The 20,684-nt window shown below is 51.0% G+C and overlaps 1 protein-coding gene across 9 annotated transcripts in view; it reads right to left on the bottom strand.

Annotated features, from left to right (window-relative positions):
* Positions 1-20,684, bottom strand: part of ATP9B (ATPase phospholipid transporting 9B (putative)) — a 249,489-nt gene that overhangs the window by 30,951 nt on the left and 197,854 nt on the right. For 8 of the 9 annotated variants that reach the window (XM_042909654.1, XM_042909656.1, XM_042909655.1 and 5 more), the window contains 2 exons: positions 16,640-16,888; positions 470-631 (listed from right to left, as the gene is read on the bottom strand). In XM_042909654.1, the coding sequence (XP_042765588.1) occupies positions 470-631; positions 16,640-16,888 (411 nt within the window). The remainder of the gene's footprint in view (positions 1-469; positions 632-16,639; positions 16,889-20,684) is intronic. The other variant, XM_042909658.1, reaches the window with a different exon arrangement.

Genomic DNA, 20,684 nt, shown 5'->3' with positions numbered 1-20,684 from the left:
GGCTGCTGAAACGCAACCTGTTGGCAATATGTGCCTCAGACGGCAAGGCGAAGGTGAAGCCTCTCAAGTTCTCACTGCCCGATCGAATACGCTTTCTTTGGCCAGCCAGCTTCCAGCATATGTTTTTGGAATTTGCTGGAAACATGTAACAGGGGTGTAGGTCGGCGGCTTTATCGTCATGACTCATTTTCCAGCAGAGCTCCTTGGCGTGCTACTGCCGTCGGAAACAGAACCGAACAGCTGTAGCGGATTTCAAACGTTACGGCTAAGGCCTTTGACTTATTCTGCCCTTTAAATCACTACCGTTAGAGCCTCGCTAACTTCTCGGTATAAACCCTTAGTCTGGACTTTATTTAAAGAAAGAGAACTCCAGCAAACAGAAGCACTGGCAGCGAACCGCCCTGAGTCACCGGCCCGGCGTGCACAGCCCCGAGCGGAGCGCAAGCCTGGGTCACGAGCGGACGCCTACCCGGACGATGACCCCCATCCGCTTGCTCTCTGACGTGAAGGGGAACATCTGCAGGATGCAGTAGGTCTGGATCTGGCCGCTGGGGGTCCTCAGCTGCACGGAGCCCAGGTCTCTGCTGACCAGCGTCAGGCCGACGCTCTCTGTCCACTGCACCAGGGCCACCTGGAGGAGACCAGCGAGACGTGAGGCCACGCGCTCAGCGTGAAGGGAAGCGACAGGCTGGCGGTCAGGAAGCTCACCGGCAGCAGCAATTCACGACACCTACGCTGTCCGGAACCTTCCCGGGGTTGCGGCTGTGTCAAGTATCGACCCTGGAACCACCCCTCTCTGGCTGACGACCTGGCAGTGTGGCCGGGTCCCTCGGTGTCGCTTTCCAGCATGAAATGCATTACCGATCACTCTTCTGTTGCTCGTTGTGTCTTCGGCTGCCCAGAGGTGGGGCTTTAAAACCCACACAGGTGCCGGCCTGGGCGCAGAGCGGGCTGTGAGCGACGGGGCCTCCCGAGAGCTCCCGCCCGCCCGCCAGCGCCACGTCCCTGATGGGGCCCTGCTCTCCTTCTAAAGGAGAGCCAGACAGGTGACCGAGGACAGCTGGTGCGTCTACTGGAGTACCTGAACTGAGCTCAGCTCTGCCAGCAACCCCTGGGTCAGGAGGAAAACGGACTTGCACACTGTTCTAACGCTGAAATGACCAAAGTCCCCTGGCACATGGTCATTCCTCAAAAACAGAAGTATTCTTATTGACGGTTCATTATGTAGCATTAAAATGTGAAAATCATAAACAGAAGAGTAATTTTTAAAGCTGATTTATGAACGGTGTTTTTCATGACAGTGTTTCCTGGAAAAAAAAAAAATCAGTTTGTCTTTAAAAGCCACCTGACAACAGTCATCAGCTAGAACGTGGTCCGCTGGACCCCCCCACCCCCCGCCCCCCTGCTCGGTGAAGGGCCGTCATACGCAAGCTGGGGGGCTCGGGCTCCTCCCGTGCCCCCCGCCCCTTCCTTCAGGCCTGCAGTTGTGCTCACCCACTACAGGCCCAGCATTTACCCCGGGCCGGAGGAGCGCACCAGCTCAGTTCTGCCCAGCAAGCAGAGCGTTACCGCTGGGCCTGAGCGTCCCCTGTGAAATCGCGGGGGGACGGGCCACGATGAGGCCCAGCAGCCCTGGTTCCGAGGCTGGAACGCCCCGGTCGCTCCCACTCCAACTCCTCACCTGGACAACCGTGGCGGCCAGGCCACCGGGCAGGCCGCCGTGCACGCCAAAGCGTATCTGGGGTGTCAGGGTTCCGCCGTCACCCTCCCTCACAGAACGGGAATGCCTTCCAAGGTGAGGTTTCCTAGGTGGCCCCCACACTTCTAACTATGGGAAGATTCCAGCACAACTGCCAACTGAGGGCGAGGGGCTGTTTGCTCCAGTGCGTGCTGGGGAGGCCGCGAGTGGCCGGAGACGGGAAGGAAAGAGAACGTGGAAGTGAAGGATCGTGTGGGACGGCACGTGTTCCAGAACACAGCCAAGAGCACGAGTCGCCCGTGCTGTGCTGGCAGGAACTACCGCCGGGCGGCTGGTTCAGGGCACGACGGCCATGCTCCACGCGCTGGTCGTGAAGAAATCCCTGACAGACACCAGTCCGTCCCCTTCACCGGGGTCGGGGGGTGGGTGGCCTTTATTTCCCCAAATGTTAGGATCTCGTAAAGGAGCCAGACAGACAGGTAGGTGGTAAAACTTCAGGGTAGTAAAGACATACGGTTTAAAATCATTTTTCTTTTTAAATAAGTATCATAGGTCAATGCACCAGAATTCACGTGGCAGAAATTTTGCCTCTTTTACCGTCTTTTACACAGATTACCTGGTGGGGTCAGCCCACAGTACACGGAACGGAACAATTTCAGAAAAGCGGGATTGGGAAGGAAACGGTAATAACGACCCCGCATTACTGCATCACTTCGGAGACAGTAACGCATTCCTAGAAGAAAGGCCGAGGGCTCAGAGCAGCTTTCTCACCCGGGCTCGGCGTCTGAGTGCCAGACACAGGCAGTGACCGTGGTGCCACCTCCTACTTCCAAGGACGGGACGCAGTGGTCTCATTCTCGAGCGGACCGAAGGTGGCCCGCCGTGCGCAAGCTGCGCTCCGACGCTGTGGCCCGTCAGCGCCCGGTGCCTGAGGGGAGACTTCCCGCCCCCTTGCCCGGCCCCACTGCCCGCGCCTGGTCCCCAACCCGCCGCGGGGCACAGTCTGCTTGCTGAGGCGGGAACGGCTACGTGCAGGGTGCAAATTTCTCCTCCCCGATTTTCCCCTTAAAAACACAAGTGCCGTTTAAATTAGTGAAGTCACAGCACTAGCAACAGTACCACGTTACGAATTAGGGCGCCAGCTGGAGAGTCAACGGTGCAGAACCACCATCTTGCTCCGATGCCCGGAAGGAGAACCCGTCCACGCGCCGGCCGGCCCTGCACACAGGCCGTCTCACGGACACCCCGGGTCGGGGGGCTGCCCCGTGGCGCAGCGGTCACTGCCGGGAAGCATCCCGCTGAAGGGGAAATTCTGACCTTGAACCTTTCCTGCTGTGTGTACCTTGACCTTCTCTGTGCCTGGGTCCTTACACAGGGGAGACCGGCTTGCTCTCCAAAACCTCGGATCGAATTCGACAATGTGCCCAACAGGCTAGAGTACTGAATTTAAACTGGTAAGGCAAAACCTAAACCAAGAATAAATCAGAAGCCCTCAGTGTGTATTACATTTGGGCTGGTCAGACCACGTCTCAAGTGCTGGACTCACTCCTGCTGCATTTTGGGAGCACGCTGTTCGTGGGAACACCTAGCATTTTAACTGCTGTGCGCCTGAAGCCCCCACTGCCCCTGTGCAACTGATGCTTCTCCCCCTTTTGGGGGAAATAAAGGAAATGAGCAGATGTTTACTTTTGTCTACTTGATGAACTATTTCAGTAAGATCACCGTTCTTCCTTTCCAGAAGGTAAATTATACAAACGGTCACAAAGCGAATGCTTCATGTCTGTCCAATGCTGCGAGAGACTGTTGTGTCGACAGGACTTGTGATTTTCACGTTTTGTTAGTGGAACCTGCCCACCAAAGCCACCGCCAACGGGGTCAGAGGCAGGACAGTATGCTGTGACCCCTCACCTCTGCCGGGGAGTCAAGGGAAGGCCAGAACACTGCTCTGCTTAGGGGCAACTGCCTCATCGTGCAGCGAGGACTGTGGGCTCTGTTCCTGGGGGCGGGTGTCCCCACCACGGTAACGGGCCCTGGAGTGGGCTGCACACGGTCTGCACCATCAGTGTGCCTTATGGAGGGGTGCTGGGCTTATGGTCCCCCCGACCTCTGCAGGGACAGGAAACAGGTCAGCCATGTGGGGGTCAACCATGTCTGCGTGAAAGACCTCAGTAAAAACCCTGATGCCGAGGCTCAGTGGCCTTCCGGCCCTGGTGGTGCCGTGCACACGTCACTCGACACGCTGGAGAAGCAAGCGCGGTGCACACAACCCTCGGGGCGGGGGCGAGCGGGAGCGCACGGCAGGTCTCTGGGGGACCCTGGCCTGTGCAGCTGTGCCATGGGTTTCCTGGTGGATCTTAATCTTTGTCCCTCCGTGGTCACAGCCGGGGCGGGTCTGATAGCTGAGCACAGTCCTCCTGCCAGTGACCACCAAACCGAGGGAGGTTTTGCAGACCCTGCCTGGCAGGAGCCCTGTGCGGACCGCGTGAGGAGCAGGGGTCCAGCAAACGGCAGCACACCCCTCCAGGTGAGTCTCCCCGAGCCCAGCGAGCCCAGCCAGGGCAGGAGCAGGGGCCCCGGGCCGCGCAGAGAACGGAAAAGCCGAGTAGTGAGGCCCGGACGTTACGAGGCACTGCCCTGGGTGGAGAATAAAAAGAGGAAAAATAACCTTTGAACTGGATTTGGGATTTCTCACTGCCTTTTAAAAAGAAGTAGAAGCCATCTGGGAAGGGCACACCTCTGATCCTGGGAAGGACCCACGTGTCTGAACCCGGGTGACCAGGGGTTAAGGCCGAGGCGGCACAGCCCCACGCCGCAGACCTGAAGGCGGGCGGGCGGGTCTTCCCGCGGCAGGAAGCGCTCACACGCTCTCGGCTCCTGCCCACGGCAGGGATGGACCGACTCGGCCCCCCACGCAGTCCACGCACACAGGCTGCCGAGCAAAGGCTTGGTGGTCTCGCCGGCCGTACTGGCTGGGGCGGGGCAGCCACGGTGGCCTCCCCCCCCACGCTTTTCCACCCCGTAGCCACTCTCCGCTGCAGAGGATGGCAGGGCAGACCCTCCGAGGGCTGGGCGAGCCCCCAGACTCCCGACCCACACCCCAGGAGCAGTCTGCATTTTTCCTACCTCCCGCACCCCGGCCCTGCTCTGGGCGTGTGTGCAGGCACAGGGACGCGTGTGGGCCTTCTTGCTCCTGAGCTGAGCGGCCGGACTGGAGGGCAGTCCGGCATCCTGTAGGCGTGTTGTGCGTTAACCAGAGTCACTGTGCAGCTCGCATTAGAACTCACATCGTCTGGTTTTCAAGTGTGTTACTGGGCTCCTCGAGTTTGCCAAGATCCTAAAACCACGCTACAGATAACACGGCACTGATTCAGAGCACCCCAGAGACACATGGCCGTCACAGGAGCAGCACGGGGGAATGTGGGTCCTGCAGCCCACCTCGGGTGGGAAAGGAAGCGCACACTGGACACGCTTTTCCTATAAAACTTCGATATAAACTGCAAATGGCCCCACACTCCCCAGGTGAAGGGCAACTGTGACGTTCTGACCCGTCAAGTGTCTCTTCTTGCCGACGCCCCATCACCTCCTCGGGCCCCCCAGTCGGGACTTCAGGCTCTACCGGAGGACTCACACCCGTGTGCCATTTACTGTACGCGTGCCCGCACAACCCGCCCCAGGGAGCGGCTTGTAACCACGTCACGTCAGTGCAGGTGCCCATACAACTGTTTTTAATCATCATCGTTTCGAGGACTAAGTCTCCACGTGACGCCAACCAGGAGTGTGACCCCTTTCACAAGACAGATGCCTTAATCACCGTCCTAATGCGAGTTGCTCAGTGAAGGGTGAACAGAGGGTCTCGCTCCGGCTTTGAGCTTTCCCACCTCGTCTCAGAGCACATTGGGAGTGCAGGGCACCTGGTCGGATTCATACCAACTCTCTCATTTCTGAAAGAGAGTAGTGTTTATCCAGAAAGCCTCCTAGAAACAGCTTAAATCCAGCGATATTAAATGTAGAAATTAACTAAAATTTCAGAGGTGTTGGCGTTTGGCTCTGTTTTCTTCCTAAAGACACGTAAGCAGTTAAAACACACGTCCTCTTTGAAAGCCTGCAAGCCTCGCCTGCTGCATGGGGGATGGGGGGGGGGGGACTACAAGCGTGAGGGCTGGAGACCATAGCTGCACACATGCACACGCACACACACGTACATGCACACACACACGTGCACACACACGGTGAGAGTGCTGCATCCACAGCCCTGCTGTGCGGGAATGGCCACCTGGCTTCTGCCCAGACACTACGCTTGGAACCAACCCATGGACCCCCAGCCTCTGCCCGTCCCAGGTCTGTGCTCAGGGCTGGCTTGGCGAACCGGCCCGACGCCCCCTCTCCACCATGCTACAGCAGGCCTTCTCTCCCGCCTCCACTGCTCCGGAAGGTTCCCTGGGCTGCCTAAGGTGCTGCGTCCTGGCTCCCTTCCCTGTGCTCCTTCGGGTGTACCCACTCTTCTCTGAGTGGCCATCGTGACAACCTACACTTACACGTGCGGGGGTCTGCTTGTTGGTCACGTCCCGCACCCCAACCCGCAGCACATCTGGGACTTCCACGCCGGAGGCGCTCGTGTGGCCAGCACGGGACAGTCCTCCAGCCACAGAGAGCGGATGGTCTCTCACCCGGAGCGACTTAGGAGTGGAAAGCTGCTGGGGCACCTGACACAGGTGCCAGTGCATAAATGGGGCTGTTCTGAGCACCTGCTTGTGTGAGGCACTCTCCCCAGTTCTGGGAGGAGACTGGTGAGCAACCCCCCCCCCCAGCATCACCGGGGCTGGGAGCTAAGAAACGACGGTCTCCCTGGAAGTTACCAGTCCGCCTTTAGACCCTTTCTTCACATACAAGACGCCAGTCATCTGAAGGAAGCACCGAGCCTTACTCTTAAGGTCTTATTATTACCGTAAAATGCTTCTTTATTTGGGGGGGTGGGGTGGGGCAGAGAGAGGCAGAGAAAATCCCAAGCAGACTCTGTGCACTCAGTGCAGAGCCCCACGCGGGGCTTGAACCCGTGAACTGTGAGATCATGACCTGAGCTAAAACCAAGAGGTGCTCGCTTAACCGACCGAACCACCCAGGCACCCCACCTTTACTTTTTGTTGTTAAGTATTAAGTATCATGCTAATGACAGGATTCTTCACACATGCCCTTTATTAGGTTGAACAAATTCTTTTATTTCTAGTTTACTGGGAGATTTTATTAGGAATGGATGTTTGATTTCAGTCAAGAGTGTTTTTCCCCCTGAAGCTACTGAAATGATCATACGGATTTTCCCCTTTGTCCTGTAGATAAATTATACTGATTGATTCATCACAGTTGAACCAACCTTGCATTCCTGGAATAAGCCCCACTTGATCATGATGTATTACCTTTTTTATTTGTTGCCAGGCTTTATCCACTCCTACTTTGTAAGAGTTTTGCGTCTATGTTCATAAGTGATTACGTTTCCAGTTTCTCATAATGCCTTTGTCTGGTATCAGTATCACTTTACCACCAGAGAAGCGTTTCTTCCCCTGTTGTATTCCAGAAGAGTTTGTACAGAATTGGTATTGTTTCCTCTTAAACATTTGGTAGAATTCACCTGAAGCCACCTAGCCCTGGATGTGGAAAGGTGTGTAACTGCAAATGAAATTTCTTGACTAGATACAAGAGCTGTGATGGCTCTGGGTGTTTTCAGTAACGTGAGAGAGCTGGGGGAGAGGAGGAGAAATTACTGATAATGCGCATGAGCATACACCCTGTTCTTTTGCTGGGCAACTGAGGCCAACACGGGTACGTGGTTTCTGGGCCCCTGGAGCAGTGCGCTTCACGGGAGGCTCTTCTGCACTGGCAAAAGGCAGATTCATAGAACAGTCTAACGGGATGATGTGCATCTACTTAATTTATTAAGCAACGTATATTGCAACCTTAACGCTTAGTGAAATAAACTGTTTAAAACATTTTTTTTTAATGTTTATTTATTTTTGAGAGAGGGAGAGACAGAGTGCAGGCTGGGGAGGGGCAGAGAGAGAGAGAGAGGGAAATGCAGAATCCGAAGCAGGCTCCAGGCTCCAAGCTGTCAGCACAGAGCCCGATGTGGGGCTCGAACTCACGAGCTGTGAGATCATGACCTGAGCTGAAGTCGGACACTTAACTGACTGAGGCCACCCAGGTGCCCCGAAATAAACTGTTTTTAAAACAAATTAGAAACAATATAAGGAACAACAGAAGGATTTTTGATTCTGCAGATTTAGTTTCAGTAGGTTGGGGAGAAATCTAGACATCGGGGGGTCTAGAACTCCTCAAATGTGTCCAAAGGCGGTCCAGGGCTGATAATGACCAGAACAATCATTCTGGCATTAAAAACAAAACTGCCCTTGGCCTTGGATGAGATGCCAGCATTTTCTGCGCTTACTTCTGTTCATAAATGAGGACACCTCTTTCAGAGAAGATTAAGAGTGTAGGTAAAGCATTAATAAGTGTGCTTTAAAGTCTAGCTTTTTTTCTTTCTTTTTTTTTTTTCAACGTTTTTTGTTTGTTTTTTTTTTTTTTTTTATTTTTGGGACAGAGAGAGACAGAGCATGAACGGGGGAGGGGCAGAGAGAGAGGGAGACACAGAATCGGAAACAGGCTCCAGGCTCCGAGCCATTGGCCCAGAGCCTGACGCGGGGCTCGAACTCACGGACCGCGAGATCGTGACCTGGCTGAAGTCGGAGGCTTAACCGACTGCGCCACCCAGGCGCCCCTAAAGTCTAGCTTTAAAATTAGTTGTTTTAATCCGCACTACATGTTCCTACTTAGGTTCATGATTAAATATTTTTATTGTTGCGGTTTCGTGAATGGGACACTGTCTTCAATGTAACAGGCTGTGGTCGATACAGAAGAGTGTATGGGTTTGTGTATTTTTATTGGGGTCTCCTGAATCTTTGCCTAGATATACGGTCACACCATGTCTAAGGCGTAATTTTATTTTCTTGTAATAACTGTCATGATTTTTCCCTGCCATGCTGTCTGGATAGAGCATCCGGGACAGACAGTTTGAAATGGCATTGATGTTAGCAAACGTCTTTGTTTTATCCTTCGCTTGGGAAGGACTGCACAGTCTATCCGGTGTGACGGTGACTATTGGTTTAAGACAGGTAGCATGGATCACGTTAAGAAAGATCTGTCTGTTTTCGATGGACTATTGCTGGATTTGGAGAGGAAGCTAGTTTGTCTGTTTTGATCTGGAACGGGTACTGGGTTTTAACTTAAATGCCTTTTTAAAAGTCTCTAATGGAAGCGAGATTATCAAGTGGCTTTCAACTTCTACAGAGCCGTGCGGACACATCTCCTGGTCAGTCGTTCTTGTATCCCTGGGGAAGAGGTCACCTGGTCACGGTCATTCAGTAGTACTGTAGCTTTGTTGGCCTTACAGGATTTCTGGATCTTTGTTTATAAGATTTATCTCTGAGTTCCTTTTGTACTGTGTGTATATTTATACTGTGTGTCTTGATCAGATTTTAGAACTTAGGAATAAGTTGGCCTTATGAAATGACTTAGAAGGTTTTGTACTATTTTCCTTGTTCAGAAAAGTTTTGGGTGGGATTTATTTTTGGCTTAAAATAACTGGCCTATAAAACTGTCTGGTCCAAAGTGGTTTTGGCAACTTTTTGAATTTTGTTTGTGGTCTACTCAGGTTTTAGGTGTTTTAGACTCCACTTGGCTAATTTATATTTTTCCCGAACAGGGTTACTTAATGAACTTTTCAAAAATATTAGCATTGGGGCTGTTCAGTACACTCACAAAAATTGAAGCCTGTTTGTCTGGTATACACTCCTCACGTGCAAATTTTGTGTGTATGCTTAGTCTGCATTCACTGTTTGGTATTATTTACTAATTTTGCCATTTTCCCATTTTACGTAGCTTTTGAATTTATTGCCTTCTCAGCCATTCCTTTTTGTTTTCCTTTCCTTTTATTTCCTTTGGTTTTGTTTTGTCTTCTAAATTGTTTACTTGGATGCAAGCTCACTTACTTCTCCTTACGGGTGAGCACTGCCTCCGGTTTGGCTTGCAGGGTGCCCGGCAGGATGCCCTCTGGCAGAAGCGGACTTTCGTCTGCTGACTGCACCTGCTACAGTGCGAGCAGGAGCTGTTCAGCGTCCCCACGGAGGTCACGCCGTGTCCTGGCCTCTCCTGACCATGGCTTCTCTCGGGTCCTATTCCCTACACTAACAGGACGTACACACAAAGCTGCTGAGGGTGGATAGAAATTGTCAGGTCTCCGGCTCAGAATCTCTCTCAGGAGCAGGTAACGCGCTGCTGCCTGCTATCCCGGTGAGGCCCTCTCCGTGGGCAGAAGCAGGGCACGCGGCTTTCCCTGTTCCCTGGGGGTGCTCACGGTGACGGTGTGGGCCACCTAGCACCCCGACTCCCGTATCCGTGGCCCACAGAACACGAAACCTTCCTGGCACTCAGGCGTGGGCTCCTTAGTAAGAAAGTTTCGGTCTCCACGTGATCTCATCTGGTCAGGCAGCCTTGTCACTACCTGAATAAAACGTGGGGGGTTAGTTTGTCACATCTTCCTCGGGTGCTGCCATGTTCCTATGGAAGCGGCTGCTGACGTACTAGGATGTGATCCTGAGAGGTATTCCTCTGATATGTGAAGAGAGCTCAGAGCTTAGAGGCTCACATTTCAAATGACTATTTCTAGGATTACTGAGCTTATAGAAATTTCTAATAATGTGACTACTGACAATAATACAAAGGTAAAGAGACTTGAAACGTGAATATAAAAACTACATTTGGAGGAAGCCTGGGCTAAATGTCAGCCACAGGCCGCTTAGTGACATCCAACCCTTGTCACAGGCAACTTATGAACACATTGTCACCTCTCCATGCTCAGGAGCCAGTACAGGAAAGTATTCCCAGGGTCCTACCGCATGAGAGAAAACAGAATATGAGGCAAGGTCTGATCACTAATTTTTCCCTATGATCCCATTATCCAGAAACTTCTGTGCTATTACTAACGAAAAGCTTGGGGACATTACTTTTCTCCTCTTGGCAGTTACACACACACCTGGCAGTTCTGCTCAGGGATGCATTTCTTACCAGGCGCCTTTGAAATCGTAACCCGATCACTGACCCACACATCTTCCACTGCGGTCCCACCAGCACGCTCATAACCGAATGGAGTCACGAACACGAGAGGCAAGCTGGTCACCTGGAAAAACTGCCCCCAACAGTCACGGCGGGCCGTGCGTGCGCCTTCTCTGCTGCTCCCGAGAGCAGGGCTTCCGACGCTGACAGGGACCTGAGCCCACACGTGCTGACAAGCGCCACGGTCCGTCCCACTGTGAGGAGCACCCGCGACAAAGTGAGTGTAAAACGAGAGCACACCGTGCGCGGGACGGCTCGCTTTGGTAAGTCCAGAAGCAGTGCCAGTAAGGATGTGATATTCTTCTATATTTAAATAATCCACTTGTAGTCTGGCATAAATTTTAGCCGATTCTTACCAAGAAATGTCTAAGTGAGGAGCTAACATCTACACCTGAAAATAATATGCAAACGCAGACCTCGCCTACGTGCAGGATGAGGCCACGGTGCGGACGAGAACATTGCTAGCGAGTAGCTAGCGTTCAGAAGTCAGCAGTCCTTAAAGTCACAGCCGACTGATCTTTTTGGACCAAAAGACACCAGAGCCCTTCAACGTTTGTGTCACCATATGCCCTGATTGCTTGAGCTGACAACCTTCCAACGCCAAGGCTCTGCCCACTGAGCTCGTACCCGCCAGGACTGCTCGTGACATTCAGGGTCCTGGCTTCCTCTACCTGCGCTGGACACAGGACAGCTGGAGGGGGCTGGGTTGCAACTCTGTCCAGGGATTTCCAGGCAACGCCCACTGTTCACTAAGCTGCAATTTGCTCTGCTGACGCCGTAGAGACAAAGCGACGGGCAAGTGAAACTTCCTACTCGCGTAGAGAAAATGAACTATTGATCACATATCATAAGGAACAGGACAGGGCATCGGGGCTCCACGGGATGAATGCAAGACGAGCTGCTGACACTCCAGCACTGCCACCTGCCGCACCTTAAAGTATCATCCGCGTTCCACGACCACACGCCGCCACAAGTATTCAGTGACCGCACCTCAGTTTAACATGAGCTGCCCCAGAATGCAATTATTTGTATGAGACATTCACTTGCGCACATCCGCAGGGAGGGAAAAGACCCTCTGTTTGCAGGAAAATGGAAAGGAAGGCCGCTTCTGTTGTGAGGAAATGCAACTGTGACGTCAGACTCGGACACAGGAACGTTCGACTTCAGTGCGTCCTTTCGAAAGACAAAGAGGACGCGAGAGCCATGAGTACGCAGGGACCGTGAGGGCAGAGTGCTGAGGCGGAATCTGCTACAAAGCTCCCGAGCGATAGCATTGCTTATTAACCACACATGTTGTGATAGGTCAACGCTGAGGTCAGACAGAAACCATCAATTGAGCCATTTCCCTGAACAAAGCTCCAGGGTGCAATATTCTAAGCACTTTATTCAATAAAAAATGCTTTTAAAACGGTGCTTTGGTGATTGGGAACACTGCCATCATCCGTCAACCTAACTGCAGCAAAGTTCAATAAGCTAAATAATGAACCATTTAGATGATTTTCCTTGGGCCTCGGGGATCTGCAGACACTGCATCAATAAAGCTCTTTAAAAATTATGACAAAGTCTATTTTTTCATTTTCAGATTTAAAATCTGTTGGGGATTTTTTTAAGTTATTTAACATGCTGCTACTTCTGATCATTGCCCAATCTCCAAAGTAGAAGGAAAATTGTAAACAAGTAAAAAATTTAATTATAAGATTAGCAGTTCTATTTAGTTCTCGTAATCTCGGAATCAACGAAATCCCTCTCTACTGTGAATTCCTAATTTAAGATTTAAAAAGTGTTAGGACTTACATAAAAAACCAAAGATAAAAAACCCTATGTATTTTTTCTTCCTTCCTTCTTTTCCTCCTTCCTTTCTTTTTAGAGAGAGTGAGGAGGGTAGAGAGGTAGCGGTGAGGGAGTGCGGGGGAGGGAGGGAGGGAGGGAGAGAGAGAATCCCAAGCAGGCTCTACGCTCAGCACGGAGCCTGACGTGGGGCTCGATCCCACAATGCTGGGATCATGACCTGAGACGAAATCAAGATTCAGATGCTCGACCAACTAAGCCACCCAGGCACCCCAAAAATCCCATGTAGTTTCAGGAAATTCATATTTCTTTTTGGCAGGTATTAAGGTGAAATATGTAATATAATATTTTTAAAACAAATACAATTTTTCTTGAGAAACATCTGTGGTCTCAGCTTCCTGTGCTTAACACTGAGAAATAATTCTTAATCCATAATCAAATGGGATTCTTGACAATTTCTAGCATGTTATAATACAGAACACGATGTATTCAACCCTTTCCTTACATGAAAAGGAATGTGGTCCATTTCCTTTACAGAGCAGTCACCAGTGGCCTACACTTGTCTCAAAGTGTCCACCGGAATGCTGAGACGGCAACTTACAGATCTTATAAATCTTAGCTATTCATCTTATAGCTTCTCCTACGTTTCCTGTTACCAAATACACATGCGCGCGCACACACACACACACGCACCAGATTCTTACATCTACGTACAGAATGTAACACTCCCGGTGTTACTGGACGCTGACACCCAGAGGCGGCTGTGCCTGAGGGAGTGGGGGGCCTGGTCCTGCACACACCCAGTCTCCTCCATACACAACGAGCTACACTCTCGAGCTTCTCGACAACCCACAGCACCGCCGCTAATCCAACGTTCGCAGCCTGAGCCATACCCCCCAAATGAGAGGGCGGGGTGACACTGTGACTCACAAAAAGATGCAGTCGGTCATCACAGTTCATTAGGTATCGAAAAGGGAAAGGCTACAGACCCCAGGGCTCTGGTTCCCACTCGATGTCATGGCCTGATATTGCCAGGAGACTGGTTTCTGGATAATTACCAAGGTCTGCTCCCCACACCTCCCTGCACGGCCTGCGCCTCGGGGCCCGGCCGAGATCTGTGCACCCCACATCTGCAGGGGGAGGGGGGGCCCAGCTGAGACTTGTGCACTCCACACCCACGGAAGGGATGGGGGGCTCGGCTGAGACCTGTACACCCCATATTTGCAAGTGGAGGGGTCCCGGCTGAGACCCATGCATCCCACACCTGTGGGAGAGAGGGAGGGCCTGGCAGAGACCTGTGCACCCCATATCCGCGGGGGGGGCCCGGCTGAGACCCGTGCACCCCACATCCGCAGGGGGGAGGGGGGCCTGGCTGAGACCCACACACCCGAGAAGGAAGACGAGGGTCCCAGGAGGCACAGTAAGAGCACAGCCTGCCCCCCACACCCCTGCAGCACCACGTACCCTGCGCCCAGGATGTGCCAGAGGGTGACCCAGACAGGACACCGTGGAGGTAATGGTTCAGGATCAAGCAGATTTGAGACCCTGCTTTGTCTTCAGCCTTTTTCATTCTTTTCAGTGTAAGAAAACCGAGTAATTCCAAGAGTAACAGAGTTACTGTAAAGCTGTCCAACAGTAATGGTGTTTACGAAACAGTAAGGGCTCCCTTTATCTCGTCCTCATCAACGAGAACCAAGGACGGGGCGCCTGGTGGGCACAGGCGAAGACGCCCGGGCAGAAGTCGGGGTGCGGCACTCGGGGCGCTTGTGGGAGGACCCTGCGGGGAAGGGGTGCAAGGGACGCGACAGCAGCCACAGGAGGGAGGACGTGCGGGTGTGGGCACAGACACCAGGAGGGGGCTCCAGGCGTGAGTTTGAGGGGGGAGAGGAGCAGCGGCCCTGGTCTGGGCTTTCCACGGCGAAAGGAAAACAACCCAACTTCTACCTTTTTGGCTGGTTTCTCACCACCTTTAAGTTCTTACACGAGAAATGACGTGTTGCCCTAATTTCTAACTTAGTTTGTTCTGGTTACTATCAGATAATTTCTTGACTAAATAATCGAAGAAATGCCAATGTAACTAAATCCGCAAAAATGAATTTGGTTTCCAGAAAATACAGCAGTGCATAAAGCTTTGTAAAAAAACACCACAAATCTGGAGGTGCTGTTTTCATCATTATGAAGTCACGTCTTTGTTTCCACTGGGGGACCCTTGGGGGGCGCTGCCCAGAAACTGCTCAGACCACTGGCCCACCTGGCTCCTGGCTCGGGCGCTGGCAGCACGCCCTGGGAGGGGCCGCGGGAAGACGGCCAGGACCCGGGGGCTCTCAGCCGTGGGTGCACCTTAGCGCGTCCCCAGAATGGAGAAGCGTCCAGCCCCACGAGGCCCACCCAACAATCACCGGTGGAACTGAGCCCGTGCGCAGAAAAAGGCAGATAAACAAAACAGAAAAAAGACAATCGAGGTTGTGAGCGCACCTGATGTGCGGACAGGATCAAGGGTGCCGATGTGTCCACCCGTGGCGCCCCAGGAGGCCGCAGACAAGGGCTGAGGGCACCTCTGGGAACGAGACACGTCAGGACGGTCACAACCCGCCTTCTCCTGCAGCAGGGAGAGGACACAAGCCCCTTCCAGATGTGCCAGCCTGGCCAGGGCTCCTCCGTTCAGCCCCGCAACACAGGCTGCACGGTCCTCTCTGCCTGCGGCCACAAGCTGGCTCGGCCGTTACTCCTGGGATGCCTTTCCTAACACTTTAAACTCACCGCTTACCTTGTGACTTCCTGACTGATTTTAATCACTGAAACAGGGTGCAGTGGTTCCAGGCTCTGCGGGGTACGTGTGGGAGCACCTGCCACTTCCCGTTCCCAGCTGCACAATGTGGCCCTGAGCGTCTGCGGCCTCACCAGCTCCCCGATGCTGACACCCCGGCAGTAATGCGACACCCAGTTTCCCTGCAGTGATGTTATTACAGTGGAAGGACCCTGCTCTTCTGAAATAACGTTGATAACAAGAATCACCAGGCTCCTCTTTAAAACATCAGACTTTTTTAAAAAAACTGTGATTTTGGGGCACCCGGGTGGCTCAGTCAGTTGAGCCCCTGACTTCGGCTCAGGTCATGATCTCATGCTCTCAGGTCTGTGAGTTTGGGCCCCAACAGCTCAGAGCCTGGAGCCTGCTTCGGATTCTGTGTCTCCCTCTCTCTCTGCCCCTCCCCTGCTCATGCTCTGTCTGTCTCTCTCTCTCTCTCTCTCAAAAATAAATAAAGGTTAAAACACCCTGTGATTGGGGGTTATTGTTATGATCCAGTTTTAGCAGGTAAAGAAGCTTGTTTGCTTCCACGGTTTGATGACAGAATCATCTCTGAAGAACCCGGAGTAGAAAACAATACGTAAGAGAACTGTGTTTAAAATATACTGGTTGTACAGGAATTGGACAAATTAATTTAACAATCTAAAAATCAAAAAATGATGCAAAGGTAGAAATGACTAATTTACTGCATTTAGGATTTTACTGTTTCGTTTGTCTTCTGCAGAGTTTTGAGACGATTTGCATCCCAATTCTCTTTTGAAATAGATACACTATATCTCAATTCTGGCAAAAAACAAAAACAAAAAACCCAAAAAGCCCTGGAAATTTACTTGGAGGAGAGAGAGGACGATGAGGCAGGAACAGCCCAAGTCTCAGCAGCTTTAGGAAGATGGGACTTGGTCACAAAAGTTCTGGATTCTCTCATGTGCTTTCCGGTAACGGACTTAGACTTTTTCGGAGATGTGGACACACTGAGACCAAGGGCCCGTCTTGGAAAGGACCCTGACGCCAGGGGCTGCCAGCCGGGAAGAGCCGCGTGGCCCCTGGCCCGTAGCTAAGGCCTGCTAGAACTATGGTAAAGCTCGCCTCTCACCCCGTGAGAGAACTCATTCTCGCGCCTTCTGAGCCCGACTGAAACCCAAGGTGATGAGTTCTGTACTCTGATTCTCCAAGAGGCCCCAACTGACCTCGTCCGGGCTGGCGGCCTGGTAGGTCCGGTTCCCGTCGCTGAAGTCCTGATCTGCCTCGGCGTACTCGGCCTCCCCGCCCACACCGGCTCGGGACTCGTACACAGGGCTCACGTTGTGGCACAGCGCGATGGCCTTCACCGCTTCGTGCACTCGGCTGCTGACACTTTTTCTGACTTTGGGAGCTGAAGACTGGGCTTTTCTCGGGGGCGTTGAACTGGCATTGTTTCCGCCAGCCTGGGACTGCATCTGGTAAAATACGGAATGTCATAAAGTTGAAAATACAATATAGTTGATGCTGGAGTTATTAGCATATGCTATTTTTATAAGCTAGTTAGCTAGGGATAGGAAAAGCAGCTTGGGGCGCCTGGGTGGCTCGGTCAAGTGTCCAACTCTTGATTTTGGCTCAGGTCATGGGATCGAGCCCCACACTGGGCTCTGTGCTGGGCCTGGAGCCTGCTTGAGATTCTCTCTCTCTCCCTCTACTCCTCTCCCCTGCTCATGTATATGTTCTCAATCTCTCTAAAATAAAATACCAAAAAGAAAAAGAAAGATAGAAAGAAACAAAGAAAGAGGAAAGGAAGAAGAAAGAAAGAAAGAAAGAAAGAAAGAAAAGAAAGAAAGAAGAAACAAAGAAAGAAGAAGAAAGGAAGGAAGGAAGGAAGGAAGGAAGAAACAAAGAAAGAGGAAAGAAAGAAAGAAAGAAAGAAAGAAGAAACAAAGAAAGAAGAAAGGAAGGAAGAAACAAAGAAAGAGGAAAGAAAGAAAGAAAGAAAGAAAGAAAGAAAGAAAGAAAGAAAGAAGAAAGAAGCAAAGAAAGAAGAAGGAAGGAAGGAAGGAAGGAAGGAGAAACAAAGAAAGAAGAAACAAAGAAAGAAGAAGGAAGGAAGGAAGGAAGAAAGAAGAAACAATGAAAGAAGAAAGAAAGAAAGAAAGAAAGAAAGAAAGAAAGAAAGAAAGAAAGAAAGAAAGAAGAAAGGAAGGGAGGAAGGAAGGAAGGAAGAAAGAAGAAACAATGAAAGAAGAAAGAAAGAAAGAAAGAAAGAAAGAAAGAAAGAAGAAAGAAGAAGAAAGGAAGGAAGGAAGGAAGGAAGGAAGGAAGAAACAAAGAAAGAGGAAAGAAAGAAATAAAGAAAGAAAGAAGAAACAAAGAAAGAAGAAAGGAAGGAAGAAACAAAGAAAGAGAAAAGAAAGAAAGAAAGAAAGAAGAAAGAAGCAAAGAAAGAGGAAGGAAGGAAGGAAGGAAGGAAGAAAGAAGAAACAATGAAAGAAGAAAGAAAGAAAGAAAGAAAGAAAGAAAGAAAAGAAGAAACAAAGAAAGAAGAAAGAAGCAAAGAAAGAAGAAGGAAGGAAGGAAGGAAGAAGAAACAATGAAAGAAGAAAGAAAGAAAGAAAGAAAGAAAGAAAGAAAGAAAGAAAGAAAGAAAGAAGAAAGAAGAAAGGAAGGAAGGAAGGAAGGAAGGAAGGAAGAAAAGTAGCTCGATTTGATTATGTGGTTTGACTCGGATTCCCTTCTACAGAACAGCTATTACTACAGTTGTCATACATACCAAAATATTTGTTTCAATACTTAAAATCTGGGAGTTTCCTTTGACTAGATTCACTTGGGCCACGGCATTAACTTGCTAAGTCCTTACTAACTCATGCTGATCCTCCCTCTAACGATGGGGTACGCCGAAGAACAAACAGTAGACTCATAAGTGCTCTCACTTTTCTTTAAAACTGCCGTATCTCAAGTGGTATAAAGCTAACAGCAGGAGGAAAATGCTTATGGATCTTCCTTTAATACGATAAGTTAATCCATCTCGTGACAGCCTCTGAAGTTAGGGTCTGATTTCGTGCCTAACAATCATTACACGCAATAAACACTGCATTCTGAGGAAGAATGATCCCCGTGTCAGATTTCAAAATCGTGCTCTCTCGAGGTGACTCCCCATTTACACCGTGTTTGGCTCTTGTCGCACTCAGCCGTGTCCGGGGGAGCTCACCTTCGCCAGTGAGGCGGGCGGCTACTCACTGTCGCCCATCCTGGAGGAGGAGGAGGAGGAGGAGGCCCCCCCCCCCGCCCCGCCACCAACAGGACCTCAGACATTCCTCAGTTCAGTTCACAGCCGCTCGTGAGTCCCTCCCGAGACAGTGCGTCTCCCGCTCTCGGACGGCACGTGTAGAGCCGCTGAACCATGAACATTCTGCCCATCAAATTACAGGGTCGTCTAATGAAGGCTTTGCCTGTTCGGCACAGCAGCTGGCACTCAGAGCCACATCTGCGTGCTGCTCCCGTGGCTGCGTCACAGCAGAGACCACGGCCGACTCCCCCTTATGAATTATGTCATGCTTATTGATGGCCGTATGATTTAATTTCACACAAATGCCATTAAAGATTATGCCCTCCGTCACCAAATGCTGCCAGCGGGGAAACACAATCAGATTACGAAAGATCTGTTACGTTACACTGGACCTGGCAGACTATTATCATCTTAATAAAAAGACAGAATCTAAGGAATAAAATCAGTTTTACATGAAAAGTACTGTCTAACCAACGGATAGCTAACAAAAAAGATTTTTAAAAGAACTCTTACACGGAAATAAGTATTAAATATTTGTTGTTTTTATACAGTGACTTATCCTTTCTGCTTTTGATTCTTCTAGTAAAATAGCTTATTTGGAGCTATTAAAATCATACTAATGGATAATGTAAATTAGTTATTTTTTTAAAAAAAGATGTTCCCCGGTACTATTTCCAACTAGACAAAGATTACCAGAAGAGAAGTCTTTTTTCCTTTTCCTTCTTAGAATTTTCCTTCTGTTAATAAATATTCTAGGTTACACAATACTTAGCCACCCAGGTGGCTCAGTTAAGCGACCAACCCTTGATCTCAGCTCAGGTCATGATCTCGTGGTTCATGAGTTCAAGTCCCGCATAGATCCCCCTGCCTGGGATTCTCTCTCTCTTCCACTCTCTCTGCCCCTCCCCTGCTTGTGCTCTCTCTCTCTCAAAATAAATAAACACTCAGAATACTCTGTCTTGAAATGAGTGACGTCCAACTCAGTAAAGCGTTGGGTTTCCAGTTTGTACATGAGCTTGCGTAAGTGATCAGTACATACGATAAACTTACACGCATCATGGTTCTCATCTGACAGCATCTTGAAAGTAAAGTATACGATATTCTAGTAAGTGTTACAGAAGAAAGAGAAGGTTTTCACAAACTAAACGCAAGGCAGACAGTCCACTGGAATCTGGTCAGAGCAGAAAGCGCTCGGGGCAGGTGTGAGGAAGACAGGTCGGAAGCACGACGGTCAACACAGACGGTCCACAGCCTCCCAGAGGGCCCAGGGGAGCCTGTGGACACGTGAGCCCCTCGTCCTTGGTGGGCGGGAGACTTGGTCCTCTCCCTGACATACCACAGTGGCTGTTACTACGTGGTGACTAAACCCTACCAAAGACTGGCGAGGAGACAGAGAAGCAGCCTCGGAAGCGGTGACTGGTCCTCCACGGCGACCACAGCCTTCAGTGCAAGGACCTTAAACAGACACCCCAGGGTTGTGAGGTGCGGTTACACAGAATCAGTGGGTCCACACGAGTGCCACACACACACTACCTGGGAACAGTCTGTGGGAAGGAACCACGCAGCCTGAAAGAAACTCCGGAAAATGGTCTATGTCTGCCGTCCCTCCGCTCGTGATCTGTGATCTGTGCACGCACAGGGCCCCGTGGGCCCGACGTCGGGACCTGGAGCGTCAGGACCGTCCCAGGCCACACCACACGTGTGTCACTTGCAGATTCCGCCGCCTACAAAGTGTCGGGCAGGTGCTGTGACTACTGGGCTGCAACCTTGTGCGAAAGCAAGTAATTCCTATTCTCACCAGCTCAGCTCCTGAGGCCCCGGTGAGAAGACGAGACTTAGGTCACGTGCCCCTCTCCCACAAAAACGTCCTTACGTAATCCAGATACAGACCACACACTTACAGATGGAATAACGTTATATCTGAGGATCACTACAAACGCGGTGAAGGACAAGGGCTATGGATGAAACAAAACCCACGG

The sequence above is a fragment of the Panthera leo genome, chromosome D3 (genome assembly GCF_018350215.1).
Source record: "Panthera leo isolate Ple1 chromosome D3, P.leo_Ple1_pat1.1, whole genome shotgun sequence".
Classification (NCBI taxonomy): Eukaryota; Metazoa; Chordata; class Mammalia; order Carnivora; family Felidae; genus Panthera; species Panthera leo.
This window is presented reverse-complemented; position numbering and strand designations above follow the sequence as displayed.